The sequence below is a fragment of the Bos indicus genome, chromosome 6 (assembly GCF_029378745.1).
Source record: "Bos indicus isolate NIAB-ARS_2022 breed Sahiwal x Tharparkar chromosome 6, NIAB-ARS_B.indTharparkar_mat_pri_1.0, whole genome shotgun sequence".
In the NCBI taxonomy this organism is placed as follows: Eukaryota; Metazoa; Chordata; class Mammalia; order Artiodactyla; family Bovidae; genus Bos; species Bos indicus.
This window is the reverse complement of record NC_091765.1, coordinates 26,345,139-26,362,743: the sequence shown is the minus strand read 5'-3', so window position 1 is coordinate 26,362,743 and position 17,605 is coordinate 26,345,139. Positions and strand designations below refer to the sequence as shown.

General features: G+C 38.9%; 1 protein-coding gene across 2 annotated transcripts in view; it reads left to right on the top strand.

The window, feature by feature from the left end:
* The window catches only part of METAP1 (methionyl aminopeptidase 1), a 54,813-nt gene that overhangs the window by 13,710 nt on the left and 23,498 nt on the right, over positions 1-17,605 (top strand). The window contains exons 2-4 of one of the 2 annotated variants that reach the window (XM_070791168.1): positions 6,245-6,296; positions 11,830-11,942; positions 12,886-12,946. In XM_070791168.1, the coding sequence (XP_070647269.1) occupies positions 6,245-6,296; positions 11,830-11,942; positions 12,886-12,946 (226 nt within the window). Of the gene's footprint in view, positions 1-6,244; positions 6,297-6,346; positions 7,556-11,829; positions 11,943-12,885; positions 12,947-17,605 lie in introns of those variants that run through there. The other variant, XM_070791169.1, reaches the window with a different exon arrangement.

Genomic DNA, 17,605 nt, shown 5'->3' with positions numbered 1-17,605 from the left:
TTTACTTTACTGTAAAGTACTGTTGCCATGCAACATCAGGAGATTACTAATGAAGACCTGATGGAATCGGAGGCCCAGAGAAAGGACCAAGAGAGACAAGAGGAAGAAGTAATTGAAGAACCAAAGAGATTCACAACATGGGAAATGGCAAGGGGATTTTCTTTATTTGAGGAGGCGCTGTTAGTTTTTGAGGCATAGGACCCAAACGAAGAACGGTACATGAAGGTTGCAAAATGCCGTCCAGTGTTCCGGCTTGTCTGTGATAGGAAAAAAAAGAGAGACTGCCTAGACATTGCTGGATTGTAGTTTTAAGAGAGTAGATAGAACTGAAAACATCAAGGAGCCAGAACCTGTGCCATCCGTGTCAAGCATGAGTGAAATTGCAGCTGCCCTCCGTGCTGCTGCTGGCGACCGTTCCGCTCTGCCGTCTCTCACCGCCGCTGCCTCCTTGTCAGTAACTCTTGTTGCGCGTTTACTCAGTGCCCGCCCCTGTGTGCCAGCTGTTGTTCTGTACTACTGTACTTTTCAAGGTACTGTGCTATAAGATTAGAAATGATTTTTTTATGTATTATTTGTGTGAAAAGTATTATAATCCTATTACAGTACAGTACTGCATAGCTGATTGTATTAATTGGGTGCTTGCGCTAACTATTGGACTCACAAACCTGCTCTTGGAACGGAACTTGTTTGTATATAGGGGGCTTGCTGTAACCTGTAAACGTTTTGTAGATAATCTTTATCAAGCTGAGGAAATTCTCTTCTATTTTACTGAGAGTTTTTATTATGAGTGGTGGTTGATTTTTGTTTCCAACCGTATTGTGGATTTTTGTTTCATCTTGCACTTATGTTACCTTCTGCTTTATGTATTTTGAAGCTCTGTGGATATATACAATTTAAACTGTTATATCATCTTAGTTATTTGACCTTTTAAAAAAATCATTAACATAATTTTCCTCTTTATCCTTAGTAATTTTCTTTGTTATTGTCATACTGGTCCTGAGGCTCTGTTTTTTATTTTTATTATTTTTTTAATCTTTTCTGTGTTCAAATGGGATAGTTTCTTTGGTCTTTTAAGTTCACTGAATTTTTCCTGTCATCTCCATTATGCTACTGGATGCTGCTGCTGTGCTTAGTCAGTTGGGTCTGACTCTTTCTTGGTAACCCCTTGGGCTGTAGCCTGCCAGGCTCCTCTATCCATGGAATTCTTCAGGCAAGAACACTGGAGTGGGTAGCCTTTCCCTCCTCCAGGGTATCTTCCCAACCCAGGGACGGAACCCAGGTCTCCTGCATTGCAGGCAGATTCTTCATCAGCTTAGCCACCAGGGAAGCTTAGCTATTGTATTTTTCGGTTTTATAATTTTCATTTGGTTTTTCTGTATATCTTTGGGAATATTTTCTTTTTTCCCATTGGTATAAGAGTGTTTTTGGTTGATTGTTGGAGCGTTTTAATAATAGCTGCTTTAAATTCTGTCAGTTAATGCCAACATTGGTGTCAGCTTAGCACTGGTGTCTGTTGACTCACTTCCCTTATAAATTGAGATTGTCTTGGTTCTTTATATGCTGGATAATTTTAGATTGTATCCTGTGGGAAGTTTTGCATATTATGAAATCTCGAGTCTTGTTTAAATCTTGTGGAGAATGTTGATATTTTGAGTTTTAGCTGGCCACTAACTCATCTGGTTAGGTTCAGCCTGCAAGTCCTGACCTGCCTTTTTTGGTTCCAGTGTCCGTGCAGTTTTCAAAGCCTCTGCAGCGCCATTCACATCTGTCCCTGAGACCTGAATGATGGTCTCTGCTAGTTCTGTTCTCACACACATCAGTAGTTCGTATTATGAACAACGTGATGGGGTCATTTTAGGGAGCTCCTTCCTTGGGAATTCTCGTTTTTGGTCCTCTGGCCAGAAAGCTGGGGTTGTAGGTACCTACCTTTGCTGTATGTCACAACTGTGCCTTTGTCTGGGCCAAATGACAGGAGGACACAGACAGAAGAAAGTAAAGGGGTTTGGCCCCATCCTGTCTGGACTGCAGCTTTACTGATGAAAGAGATACCTCCTGCTCAGCACTTTGGTTCCTACACGCTCATGTTTTGGGTTCACTTGGGGTTTGGGGTGTGAGAGGACAGGGACGAGAAGAGAAGGTGGGCTGTACTCTGAGCACTAGAGGTTGCCTTTTCTGTTCCTTGAGCCAGAATTGGAAGGCTTCTGGACCACTCTGTGTGCCCTGGTGCTCACCTCCATGTTACTCCTGGTGATTTTGGTGGGGGAGGATGGTAAACTCATCGCCAGCTCAGTGGTTCCTCCGAGCTCCACGAAGTCCATGAGTCTGACTTTTGTCTCCTTTGCAGCGTGGCTCCTGATGTCTCTGCTCAGTGCTATTCTGTGGCCATGCCGCCTAGCTGGTGGGATCTTAGATCCCTGGCCAGGAATGGAACCTGACCCACGGCGGTGAAAGCGCTGAGTCCTAACCACTGGACCACCAGGGAGTTCCCAAGCTCAGTGTTTTTTAAATTTAAAAAAAACAAAGCAAAACAAACCCAAACCTGCCTTCCTATTTGCTTTTGCATCTGCATAGCGTATAACTCTGCCCAAGGTTAGTCACAGGTTGTGCTCACACCCCTTGAACTGGCACGCTGTTTGTTGTTCTTGGTGTTCTTTGCTGCTTTGGCCGGAAAGTCTGTTCAAACTTGAGGTTGTTCCCACTCTTGGATCCCCTTCTGTGATGTGCAGGTTCCCTGAACAGTGGTGCTGGGCTGTACCTAGTCGCTCAGTTGTTTCTGACTCTGAGACCCAATGGACTGTAGCCCGCCAGCCTCCTCCTGGGATTCTCCATGCAAGAAGACTGGAGTGGGTTGCCATGCCCTCCTCCAGGGAATCTTCCCAATCCAGGGTCAAACCCAGGTCTCCCGTACTGTGGGCGGATTCTTTACCGACTGAGCCATGAGGGAAGCCGAAATGGTGATGCTCATTAGCTACAAAGCCCACAGTCATCACTAGCTGCCTAATGGCCATAAGTTTTCATCAGCTAAGAATTCAGGGCAGGGTTGATGCACACATTGAAGGTATATAGGTGTACCGTCTTTTCAAATTCCAAATTTAAATTGCTTTTAAAAATAATAAAATGGATAATAATTAGAATTGAGCACTTGTTATTGACCACACATTTTTACACAGTTTTCCCTACGTTACAGTTGAGGAAAGTGGGACTTAAAGATATTAAGATTTTTTCCTCTATGTTGTACAACTTATAAGTGATCAAGCTAAGGTACAGGTCTGACCTCAAAGTCCATGATTTTTGCCATTGCCTGAAACTTAGTTTAGAAAATCATGTGAGTTTTAAGTTGTTCCTACTTATAAGCCCTTTATGAGGTATGTATTATCCTTAGTAATAAGCAGGCGGTGGATTTTTTGTAACATTTTAAATGCTTCTTTTACCTCTCCTCTCTGATGTTCTTTCCCCCTCCCTTTCTTGATTTAAATTGGTATGTAAACTTCTGTGTTCTCTAAATTGAATCAGTTGGGATAGAGATGTTATTTTATTTAAGGAAATATGCGTCAGCTTCTGTGAGGGTAAAAAAAGATGCTGGGTGAGGCAAAAGTATTTTGTTCACATAACCTATTTAGAAAAGCTTTATAAATAGGTTGTATCAGGTTGCCAATTATATAAAGGAAGACCTTATTTTGTAATTTTGATGTGCATAAATTTAGTTACCACAGATTAGTTAAAACCAGTCTCCCAACCACACAGGTAATGACGTGAAGTACATGAGACTTTACCGCTAGCTATTCATTCCTCAGATGACCTTGGAAATCACAGCCCTGCATCTTGATTAGTGAGCGACTAATCAAGCCTGTCAGTGATTGGTCCCTGGGCATCTGTCACTTGGTTCTCTTGTAGACAGCAGAGCCTGTAGTTGCCTAGCTTTCTTGTTCTCCAGTGATAAACTTATATGACACTTTACAAAAATGAATCATTTGAAAGAAGGAATTGGCTAAGAAGAAAATGCAACAAAGAAACGCTAGGTGTTACTGCTGGATGTGAAACCTAAGTGGAACATAAATGGAATTGTAGAAGAAATAGCTGGCTGTGGGGATGTTGACCGAATGAATGCCCACCATTCTAGAGACTCTAGGCATGCAGTCAGAGGAACTCAGAAACAGGCTGGTTATTATAAATGAGGAAAATGATTGTGATGAAAGGAATCAATAATGTCTTCAGGGAAGGAACATCAATAAAAACTTTACATTAAAGGAACTCTCAGAGGTATTGAAAGTACAAAGAATACAATTTGGAAGCTGTTGCAAACCTAGAAAGTATACCAAGCATGAAAAAGATGCTCACTCCATCTGCTGAGTTATTCAGTGAGAAGAAGGCACACAGGTTTAGATTAGTCCTGATCAGTTTTTTTTCAACATCTTATTTATTTTTAATTGAAAGATAATGTTTTACAGTATTGTGTTGGTTTCTGCCGTACATCTGATAAGTTTTTGAATAAAAAAGTAAAATACTCTAATTTTCAACATATCTAATGTTTTAAATTACAGTATAGTAAACAAATTTTTCAAGTTTCCTGTATATTATAACCTAGAGTAAGAGAGTTTTTAATGTTTTGGCAAAAAGTTTTAAAGATCATGAAACAATTTTCTGGTTGATTTTGAAGGTTGCTTTTTATGGTTACAGATTGTACAATGGTTTTTAATGGTTCTATACTACTATGCATAGCAAGGATTGCCTGTATTAAAAGCCAGTGTTTTGGAATTCTTCAGAACCATTCTGTGTACTAACAGGAGTTTTAATTTTGGTTTTGTTGATGGAGATCAGGGATGCATAACCAAGTTATCAGGTTGTTATTTTGTTTAAAACCCTTTCATGGCTTCCGTTATCATTAGAATAGAGCAGACTCTTCAGTGTGAACTGACCCCTGCCTCTGTATTTAGTTCTTGTGTTCTACCTCTTCTGTGTATTTTACTTTTTAGCCCTTAGGACTTAGGAAAGTGAAAGTGTTAGTCGCTCAGTTGTGTCTGACTCTCTGTGACCCCATGGACGGTAGCCCACCAGGCTCCTCTGTCCACGGAAGTGTCCAGACAAGAATACTGGAGTGGGTCGCCATTTCCTCCTCCAGGAGATTTTCCGGACCCAGGGAGCGAACCTGGGTTTCCTGTGTTACAGACAGATTTTTTACCATCTGCGCCATCAAGGAAGCCCGTAGGCTTCCTTAGGATTAAACTATGTATTTAATCGTGTAATTAGCCATGTAATATTTGCCTCCAGTGGACCTATATTGTTTACTACTGAATGCCCAGCACCTGTGTACATATAAACATATGCATACACGTCCATTCATTCATCCATTTCCTTCTCCAGTATCAATATACAGTGCATGTTATACCTGCAGGGCACTCTGTACATTATATGTGCATAGATATATTTTTTCCTGTGGAGAAGAATGGTTACTTTCCCAAGATTCTCAAAGGATTCAGTGGTCTGAAAAAGTCAAGTATTGCACTATAGGAATTGATACAGTGAAATGAATACTCAGCCTAGGTGGTATCATTAAACATTAAAGATGTTCAGTTTCCAGTCTCAAACTGCATTTGAATATTTGGACATATAAGATATTATATATAGCCCTGAACAAGCATTTAAAACTACTGCATTGTCTGTAGAACATAAAATTCATTTTAAAAATGGTTATCTGTGTTGGGATATACTAACATAATAGTGATAGATGATGAACTGGGAATCAAACTACTATAAATCATGGAGGAATCTGTAAATTTTTCCTCATTTTTTTTTCCTCCTAGTGTGTGATTCAGAGAAGGCAATGGCACCCCACTCCAGTACTCTTGTCTGGACTATCCCATGGACAGAGGAGCCTGGTAGGCTGTAGTCCATGGGGTTGCTAAGAGTTGGATATGACTGAGCGTTTTCACTTTCACTTTTCACTTTCATGCTTTGGAGTAGGAAATGGCAACCCACTCCAGTGTTCTTGCCTGGAGAATCCCAGGGATGGGGGAGCCTGGTGGGCTGCGGTCTATGGGGTTGGGTCGCACAGAGTCGGACACGACAGAAGCGACTTCAGCAGCAGCAGCAGCAGCAGCAGCAGCAGTGTGTGATTGCTCCATTGGTTCAGGGTTCTTTTCAAATACTTCAAAATAATTTGGTAACATAAAATTGAAATATAACAATGACTAAAATGTTTCCAGTTAAGGAAGGTGACACTGATTTTCATGTTTGTTCTTTTTAGGAATGTTTTAAAGGAAGTTGGGCAACTCACAAGTTACTGCATAAGAAAGCAAGTAAGTAAAGTTACACATCTCTATACTGTTTTTCATAGAAGTGACTTCTTGCAGTAGACAAGAATTCTTACACCTCTGTAAGTGTGTATTTGAATGTTCTGACAGTATATAATCCCAGAAGCTAGAATTAGGGCAATTTTGTGCTTTGTGGTGTTCAATCATGTAAGTAAAATGTGACTGAGTAATACCTTTGTTAATGTTTTATTGCATATGTACCATGAAAACACGAGATGGTTGCTACGATAGTTGGATTGGCTTGACCAGTACCAGAGAATGTCCTGATCTTGGCATCTGGCGCCCACTCTGTCCTGTACTTCAAGCATTTGCGTGTTGCAGGCAGGGGCGCAGGAGCTCCATTTAATCAGATTGCTTTTGTTTTTGTGTAGTGTCCATTTTAATTGCTTTGTCTAACTCAGAATTGTATCACTTTGTTTTTTTGGTGTTTTAATGTTATTACCTGTAGCCTGATGTTTAATTTTCTTTTTTGAAGTTCCTTTGTGAAACACCACAAAGTGAAACTATTGGCTACTTTTTTAGCTATTGCTGTCAGCCACACTGATCTATCACTGATTCAAGTCATCTTTCCTGCTTTGGCAACTCATCCTATAAATTTAAGCCTTTAGGGTGGCTAGCTCAAGACAACTCATCACAATTACTTGAAAATTGACAAGGGCTTTTTGTTCTTATAGCATCGCCATCCTCATGGATGAAGGACTGGCAGATGGTACATGGTTCTTGGTATAAGGTTTCTTTTTCAACTTAACTGATTTTGGTATTTTTAGTTCATCTACTTTATATTTTTAAGGAATTTGCTGATTTGGTAAAGTTTGGTAGATTGTTTTATATTTATATACCTTCAAAATCTCATTGAGATCAATTTAACCACCATTTGAAGGAAAAGGAAATAAAAATTTAAAAAGACATTCTGTGGTTATAGAAAGTGAAGTCTGCATTTAGTCGAAGTGCTAAGGCTATTGTGGGAGGAAATATGGTTAGAGATGAGGAAAAGTGATTGTGAGTAAATGAGTTTAAAAAAACATAAATGACAGGATTTGTTACCTCAAAGGGTAGAGATAGGTTTAAATATGCCACTTTATTTTATTTACTCATACTTTAAATACTGTGCATCAGATGTGTTAGGTAATTTTAGAGCTCTTTGAGCCAATTATTAACATTTTTTACCCAGGAACTTCTGGAGGAAGGCATGGCAACCCACTCCAGTATTCTTGCCTTAAGAATCCCATGGACAGAGAAGCCTGGTGAGCTACAGTCCATGGGGTCACAAAGAGTCGGACATGAGTGAGAACCTAGCGTGCTCGCAGGCACCCAGGAACGTAAAGCATAGGGAACTGAAGGATTGAGGTGAAAGAGTATGCTACTAAAAGAACTTGACATGAGTCTCTTCTCCAAGTGTTTACCAGCTCAGTGAAGTGTGCTTGTTTCTTCAGTATTGGGTTTCTGAAGATAGGACTATTTTATTATGACTTATACTACAAGACAGTTAAACAGCTGGTGTTCCCGAAGTAATTTTTACTGTATTGGACTGAAACTACTTGTGTTTTACGTACATCTCTGGAGTTTAGTATGATGCCGTGTTTCAGATTGTGCCCTCTTGGATCTGACGGGATTAGGTTCACTGGGTGAGCCTAATATTCTTGGTCCCTTTGGGTGGTGTTGGGTAGAGTCAGCCCTCAGGTGGCCAGTCCTGTATTTTTCACACCCTAATAACCATAGTGGGTGACAGTCTTAGAGGAGGGGATGGTGTGGGGAAACATGATCTCCAGAGCTAAGGAGAGTATTGAGAAAGGGAATAGGGGAAAAAAGAAATAAGAGCTAGGGTTGGGCTGGGAAGCAACCAGAGCGGCTTAAAAGATAGCTCCTTAGTCCAAGAAATTATAGTGAGATAACATAGCAAATAGTTCTGTGTACTGATCTCTAATTAAAGATGACTGAGTCGTATTTATGTTCATGTGGCATATTGGTCTGTAATTTGCTTTTATATCTTTGACTGGATCTGGCATTAGAGTAATCCTGGACTCATAAAATGGGAAATGTCTCCTCCCCTTCTTTTTTCTGGAAAAGGTTGTGTAGTATTGGTATTATTTCTTCAGAAAATGTTTGCTGGAGTTCGCTAATGAAATAGTTAGGACTTGGAGGAGTTTTCTTGGTTGCAGAAGTTAATGAGGCCTTAGGAAGTTCCAAATGTGAGTTAAAGAGCAACATTTATTTTTCTTGTGTCCTAGGGAAGAAGACCACTTGGCTATAACATCTTGGAAAGCCTGATGTTACAATGGCTTTAATGCTGATGCTTGAGTGCATTTTTCCTATGCATACCTACTGCCAGAGTTTACGTAGTATTAGCATTTGCCTTTGGTCTGATCTGTGTAAGTTGTAGCACTTCACATCTCAATACTGTATTAGTATACACTTTTACACTTACCACTAACACACTTTCTTTGTCGCCGATTTTCCTAAAGTAAAAAGGTGGATGTGTTTGACAAGTGTCTTTTGAATAGCCAAAAATGTGGTATAAAAACTCACTTAAAAAAAGAGCATCTCTATGGGAATTCTCTGGTGGTCCAGCTGGACACAGTGCTTTCGCTGCCGTGGCTGATGTTCAGTCCCTGGCTGGGGAACTAAGATCCCCACAAGCCACTTGGCACAGCCAGAACAAACCAACCACCTCTAAATAATACTTTTTCTTCTACTCTTCTGCCCTTCCAAGCTAGTGTGCTTGAGTTTTGGATTGTACAGGGAAGAGGTTAGGTAATATTTCAGAACTGGTTGCAGCAAGCTTTGTGAGCATGGATTACCCTAAGCCTCACCTCCAAACTACCGAAATCATGGGTTTCTTGTGAGGGTTAAATGGGCAGTAATTAGTAAGTGCTCAGCAGCCATTTATCGGGAGAACTGAGTCAGGATTGTGGTCAGAAAATTCTGTCCCAGGCAGAGCTTAGATACGGGCAGTTTTTTGTGAAATCTGACTGGAGGAGGCCACGTGTTTTAGAGAAAGAAGAATGTGACGTGTAATACTTGAGATCTGACCTTGTACGAATCGGGTTCTCTCCAACACCACCTGCAGCTTACCTGGCCCTGTTGTTGCATGGTGATGTTTGAGAGACAACTTACAGGTGTTTTTTTTGCTGGCCTATGCTTTCACAGTCTTTGTGAGAAGAGCAGTTAATGTGCAATTTTGTTACCAACCCCCAGTCCAATTTCTGTTTATTGGATTTCTGTTACGTGTCTAGGACTTAGGGGCTTAGATCAAATTTATCCTTAAATAGTTTAATTTATTTTGGAAGAATGACTTTCCCTAAGTAAATTACACCTAGAGATTAGAAAAGAACTTGCCATATGTCATTCTTGTCTAGCTAGCTTTTGGGTTATAATGCTTGTTTGAGGTCTGCTTTGAATTCTCTTGAAAATTGATTGTGGACAGTTCAGAATCCAGATCAGTAGGAAGCTTTGAAAGGTTTTACATCCTTCCTTTTCCCTGCATTCTCCCTTGGAATATGTTAAAGCAAAAAGCCTGCATCTTGATTGCTATTCTGTGCTATATTTCTGGTGAAAATTATTCTTGAGTTTCATAATTCAGACAGAAGCACTTGGTGCTATCACAGCCAAAGCAGGTTATCAGGCCTGCATTTAAAACTATTTTCTATAATGTTTGGGGGCTTCCCTGGTGGCTCTGATGGTAAAGTGTTTGTCTGCAGTGCAGGAGACCCGGGTTCGATCCCTGGGTCAGGAAGATCCTCTGGAGAAAGAAATGGCAACCCACTGCAGTACTCTTGTCTGGAAAATTCCATGGATGGAGGAGCCTAGTGGGCTACAGTCCATGGGGTCGCTAAGAGTTGGACACAACTGAACGACTTTACTTGCACGTCACTATAATGTTTAACCCCAGTGGCAATGAATAGAGTCCATTTTTGTCCTGGAATGAAAAACAGCTTTCCTATTGACATTAGCATTCACAGAGGCTTTCTTGAGCTTCATAGGGGAGAAAAATACCTAAAATTCAGTAGCGTAGTAGAGCTTTTCTTTCTCTTTTCTCTTCTTATTCTTTTCTATTCTTTTACTTCATATGTACTATTATAATTATATTTTCTTCCAAAATAATGTGAATGGATTGGTTGTATTTTTGCATTCTTGTGAATTGCACATCAAGGGTCTTTCACGCCTAAGTTGACCACGTGCTTTGTGGAGAGAATACTCTACTAGTAAGCAGCATTTCCACATTTCTCTGCCCATGTGAACCAAAATTCCCCCGTTCCTTCATCTGTAAAATGAGAAAATGAGACTAGATTATCTTTCTCTGTTGTTGTTGATAACTTTAGTCACCATGCTGTACATTATATTCCCAGGACTGACTGACCACATGACTGGATTTTTGTACCTTTTGACCACCTTCACTCATTTCACCATTCCTCTTTGGCTTAAAATATCTATTCTCCCATTTTGTATTTTAGATAGATCACTTAAAGGGGAGTTTTTTCCCTAAAATTATTTGAAGCCTGACTTTTAAAACCTGTGAGAGCATAACAGTAATCAGGAAAAGATTGGTATGCATTGAGAAGTATATAGGCTGTTACTTGGTGTGGGAGGGATTTGAATTCCTGCTGTTTAAAGTCTCAGGTTAGTAGTTCTATTTTAGTATGTAGATAGAGCAGTGTGCTCAGATACCATTGAGGGTATGTTCTGTGTGAAAAAGATTTTAGGTGCATTTCAGTTAATGCAGCATTATATATTATTAACTAACCTGGGTTTATTAACTAACCTGGGGTCTTTGGTTCTTATATTTCTAATGAATTTTCAGTAACTTTTGATTGATTATTCCCTCCCCTTATCTTTGCCTTTTCCTACTCCCTTCTATTACTCCCTTACATATTACTACTTTTCTAAAATTTTTTTACTGTGATATAGTTCTACTTTAATTTAATATAGTTCTTCCTTCTGTTACCTCCTTCCTGAAAAAAAGCAGACGATACTCATAAAATTTTCAAAGCAACTAAAAATGTTTACTTGACAGTCTGTCATCAGCTAAGTGAGAAGTTGTTTTTTTTTTTTTAACTTTAAATTTGCTTGGGGATTATTTAGAATCTGTTCTTTTAGTAAAAGCATGGAACCCATTTCATAATGTCTGCCCTCAGCTGGGAAGTTTTGACTAGGCTCACGTTTTATATTTCAAAAAACAGGCTTCCTGTAAATTGACACTGTAGAGAGAATGCATTTAGCATTTATTTGAGAAAAGGAGTTTGACCACGTGCTGTTCCTATTCAACATTGTGTAAAAACTGATAATATGTTTAGTTTGGGCTTTTTCTCCCAAGACACTTAGATCTTTCAGGAGGCAGAGGGTTGTGGATAGAGCAAGAACATAGTATTTTGGGGATTCAGGTTAAGGTGGAAGTTTGCTTGATTTTGTGCCTGGGCTCTTTGGCTTGGCTTTCAAGTATGTGATTGTTAAAAATATGCTGCTGCTTAGTGGCTTGAGTGCTGAGGCATTTCTTTCTCTAATTCATCCGTCCATCTCCCAGAAGATGAAAAGGCCAAGCGAGAAGTGTCTTCCTGGACTGTAGAAGGTGATATCAACACTGATCCATGGGCAGGTTATCGATATACTGGAAAACTCAGACCCCATTATCCACTGGTGAGTAAATAAGGTAATAAAAATTTAATATTTTTTTAAACCAGTCTTCATAATTTTCAGTTTTCTAAAAATGGTTCTTATAATTTGTATTCCGATTCTGAATCATGTGCTTAGGATTAAGGTTACATTCTAGCTTTTTAGCTTTCATGGTATGTTGTTTACAAGTTAGTAGGGATAATTGCCAGTCATGAAGCAGAAGAAATTTTAGATTAAGGATCAAGACTTCTTTAATTAAAAAAAAATGAGGTAGAATAGATATTTTTAGGTCAGGATAATGGGAGTATATATTACTACTATTCTAAAATTTTTTTACTGTGATATAGTTCTACTTTAATGTAGATAAGACTTTTCTGCCCCTCTTGCTCCTTCCTGTGTTTTTGGCGGACTGACTTCAGAGTCTTAACCTCGGAATTGATTTAAGTTGAAATTTGTCATTCTGAAATATTTAAATTCTTTTTACTGTTGTCTTTTTATTAAAGAAGTACATCTTTAATTTTTAAAATTTGGAAAAATGTAAGAAAGTCTCTTTAATCGTAGTTTCCAGAGATAATGACCAGGAACATAACGGTGCACATTTACTTCGAGACAACATTTCGTTATTGCTTTGGTTCACGGATTTGTTTGGAACAACACAGGCGCCTCCCCTGTCTGTGTGTAATCATAAATCTTCAGTGCCCTCTGGCACTCTCTCTGTCACTTACATGTTCTGGGAAGGGGCATGACAGTAGCACCAGGAAAGTAAAGCTCAGTCCTCACGAAATAGACATGTTGTGATATTTAAGATGTCCTGTAAAACCTTTTTTTTTTTTATTTAAATGAGATGAATGAACTTTTTTATTTGGTATTGATCCCCCCACTTTTATTTGCATTGTTAGTAGATTTTAATAATGAAAGTTACTTTCACATTTGAATCGGATCCAGCTAACTTCTTTGTTGTTTTCAGATGCCAACAAGGCCAGTGCCAAGTTATATTCAAAGACCAGATTATGCTGATCACCCTTTAGGTAAATTCTGCTCTGCTGTTTCTTCATATTTTCAGTTTATGAGCTTGATGACTACTGCAAAGGAAAAGAGTACTTTTTTAGTAGAAAATTTTCATTGCTGCATTTCTAATATTTTTTTTCCAAGATAAACTAGAATATTTGAATTAAAAATTCTTTCCTCACACTAGAAATCTAATCAGTTCTGAAGACATTGTTTATATAGCTGTTAAAGGCTACATCCAACATAATACTGTATTTTGTGTTGTTATATCAAATTCTAGCTTTTAAAAAAAAGTTATTTTAACATGTTCTCCTGCCTTAATTAAATAATATCTGTTTACATAAAAGCAGATGGTGGAGGTCCTGAGTGCATGCCTAACTAAAGATTCTGTATTGTAGCAGTAATAGAAATAGTAGTAATGGGATGATAATAATAGTAATAGTGATGCTGATGATTCTATAATTGATACTTATTTTTTCATAACTGTGTGTCAAACATTGTGTCAACTTCTTTACGTGTATTACTCCATTTTATACTTTGAGCACTCCTGTGGTGGGTTCTATTGTCTTCTCCATTTTATATTAATTATAGTGAGACACAGAGAAGATAGGTAATTTGCAGCATGGTGGTGGTTTAGTTGAGAAGTCGTGTCCATCTCTTGCAGCCCCATGGACTGTAGCCTACCAGGCTCCTCTGTCCATGAAACTTCCCCAGGTGAGAATACTGGAATGGTTTGCCATTTCCTACTCCAGGGGATCTTCCCTCCCCAAGGATTGAACATCAGTCTCCTGCATTGTAGGCAGATTCTTAACACTGAGCCACCAGGGATGCCCAATTGGCAGCATCAGTTCAGTTCAGTTCAGTCACTCAGTTGTCTCCGACTCTTTGCGACCCCATAAATCGCAGCACACCAGGCCTCCCTGTCCATCACCAACTCCCGGAGTTCACCCAGACTCACGTCCATCAAGTCATTGATGCCATCCAGGCATCTCATCCTCTGTCGTCCCCTTCTCCTCCTGCCCCCAATCCCTCCCAGCATCAGAGTCTTTTCCAATGAGTCAACTCTTCGCATGAGGTGGCCAAAGTACTGGACTTCAGCTTTAGCATCATTCCTTCCAAAGAAATCCCAGGGCTGATCTCCTTCAGAATGGACTGGTTGGATCTCCTTGCAGAGTCCAAGGGTCTCTCAAGAGTCTTCTCCAACACCACAGTTCAAAAGCATCAATTCTTCGGCACTCAGCCTTCTTCACAGTCCAACTCTCACATCCACACACGACCACAGGAAAAACCATAGCCTTGACTAGCCGGACCTTTGTTGGCAAAGTAATGTCTCTGCTTTTGAATATGCTATCTAGGTTGGTCATAACTTTCCTTCCAAGGAGTAAGCGTCTTTTAATTTCATGGCTGCAGTCACCATCTGCACTGATTTTGGAGCCCCCAAAAATAAAGTCTGACACTGTTTCCACTGTTTCTCCATCTGTTTCCTATGAAGTGATGGGACCGGATGCCATGATCTTCGTTTTCTGAATGTTGAGCTTTAAGCCAACTTTTTCACTCTCCACTTTCACTTTCATCAAGAGGCTTTTGAGTTCCTCTTCACTTTCTGCCATAAGGGTGGTGTCATCTGCATATCTGAGGTGATTGATATTTCTCCTGGCAATCTTGATTCCAGCTTGTGCTTCTTCCAGCCCAGCGTTTCTCATGATGTACTCTGCATAGAAGTTAAATAAGCAGGGTGACAATATACAGCCTTGACATACTCCTTTCCTATTTGGAACCAGTCTGTTGTTCCATGTCCAGTTCTAACTATTGCTTCCTGACCTGCATATAGGTTTCCCAAGAGGCAGGCAGGTCAGGTGGTCTGGTATTCAGAAAAAAGTACATAGATAAGGTAAATTCTGGTAGCATAAAATGTTATGAAGGGAAAAGTGAGTACGTTTCCCCAGAAGTAATCACTGTTAATGATTTCTTGGAGAACTTTTCAGCAGTCTTTGTTGTGCATACACGTGTTAGCACCCTCTCCATCCAGTTATACAAAAAACGAACAAGCATATACGCCTTTTCACCTTGTGGTACTGTATTTTATGTTGTAAATATTCCATATAAGGTCACATAAAACCATTTGTTTTTTTTTTTTTTTTAACCTTATGAAAAAGAAACATCTAGAATATTATTTGACCAAGTATCTAGTTACTGTGGCCTAGCCAAGTTGACACATAAAATTAACTGCCTCATATGTTCTCTGAGAATTGTTATGCTATTATCCATATGACTATAATTAATGGAATTTTATTAAATTTTTCATATAACCCCATTAATTTTGGTGTTTCATTGTATAGGCTTTATTTTTAAGTGAAATGTTTGGAAGTAGAAATGATGGCAATCAAGTTTTCTTGTCTTTAAAAGCTTGCTTTTAATATTTAACCACCATGTTTTTAATGAGTGAAGTATTCCACTGTGTGTACATGTTATAATTTATTAAACCAGACTCCTATGAATTTATTTCTAGGTTTTTCCCAGTTTATTTCTAGATTATTTCCAGGTTTTATTTCTTCCAGTTTGACCACAGGAACTGCTCTTGTGCACACTGTTCACGTGCATCTTTGTGCACATGTCGAGAGCATTTCTATAAGCGAATTGTCTAAAGTAAAACAGCTAGATCGCAGGATACGTGCATTTAAAAAAATTTGAGAGATAATTACAAATCTCAGCGATTCTTCAGTTAAAAACATGTGAGAGTCTATTTTCTTCTGTCTTCCTCAGCTTAGTATGTTATCAAGTTTTATGATCTCTGCTGATCTGAAAGATGAAAAATGATACTTTGCATTTATTTTAATTTGCATTTTTAAGTTATGAGTAAGGTTGAGCATCTCTTTACTTTTATTATTATTTATTTATTTAATTTATTTATTGGGCCGTGCCAGGTCTTAGTTGCAGTATGTGGGATCTAGTTCCCTGACGAATTGAACCTGGGCCCCCTGTATTGGGAATTCAAAGTCTTAGCCACTGGACCAGCAGGGAAGTCCCCATCTCTTTACTTTTAAAAATCATTTGTATTTTTCTTTTTGAACTGTCTATTGATATCCTTAGCCTTTTTTCTCCCTCTCAGATTACTTAGTTTTTTCCTTCTGACTTATAAACGTTCTTTCTATATTGAGGAAAATAATCTCTCTTGATGTACTATAAAATGTTTTCTCCTAAGCAGATAGTTACATTTTTGTCTTTGTTTATAACTTTACATTTATGACAAACTTTCAACATTATTTTGTAGCAAAATTTGTCAGTGTTTTCTTTTAAGGTGTTTATGGCTTTATGACCTAGGAGGACCTTTTTGGTTCAGTGATAATAAGAATATTTTCCTATGATTTCTTCTACTATTTCTGTGATTTTACTCTTTTTGTGTGTGTGATAAAATTTTGGGCCCATGTGAAACTTATTTATTATTAGGAGTGAAGTAGGGCTGCAACTTAATTTTTTCCCAGAAGAATATCTGATTGTCACGTCACTGGTTGTTTTTAACAATCAGTCTTTTTCTTACTGATTTAAAATGTAACCTATATCACTGTATTATATTTTCATATATCTTTGGGTCTATTTTTGGATTCTGTTCTGTTTCATTAACCCATTTGTCTAATCATATGCCATCACCAAACTCTTAATTATTATAGCTATTGAGTGTTTTACCCGCTCCAGTGTTCTTGCCTGGAGAATCCCAGGGACGGGGGAGCCTGGTGGGCTGCCGTCTATGGGGTCGCACAGAGTCGGACACGATTGAGGCGACTTAGCAGCAGCAGCAGCAGCAGCAGCATGGAGTGTTTTAATATTTGGTAGGCCTTGTTGCTCTCTTTTTCAGAATTTTCCTGACTCTTCTTGCATGTTTGTTTTTCCATGTGAAATTTAGGATCAGCTTGTCTGGTTTCTAAAAATGTCCCATTACCATTTTTTATAGGGATAGTATTAAATTTATAGACTAACTTTGGAAGAATTGACACCTTTACAATATTGAGTCTTCCTATCCAAGAACAGGGTATGCTTTTCTATTTTATTTAAGTCTCCTGTATGTCTTTCAGTGGTATTTTAAAATTTTCTTCATTAGGTCTTTTAACATTAAGTTATTCCTGGATACTTTATCTCTTTAAGTTATTCTTGTGAATATAGTATCTTCTGTATTTTTTGATTTGTTTTTTTCATAGCTCAGTTGGTAAAGAATCCGCCTGCAATGCAGGAGACCCTGGTTCGATTCCTGGGTTGGGAAGATCCCCTGGAGAAGGGATAGGCTACCCAGTCCAGTATTCTTGGGCTTCCCTGTGGCTCAGCTGGTAAAGAATCTGCCTGCGGTGGGGAATACCTGGGTTTGATCCCTGCGTTGGGAAGATCCCCTGGAGAAGGGAATGGCTACCCACTCCAGTATTGTGGCCTGGAGAATTCCAGGGACTCTCCAGTCCATGGGGTTGCAAAGAGTGTCCACGACCGAGCAACTTTCACTTTCACTTTGTGTATGGCAGAGTTATTGATTTTTATATATTATAATCTGCCAACTTGCTGAATTCTTATTTCTAGTTATTTTCCACGTATTCTCTTGTTCTAGGGATATATAATCATATCTGAAATTAATAAAGATTTTGTTCCTTTTCTAAGTTTATATGTCTTATTTCTTTCTCTAGTTAAATATGTCTGCG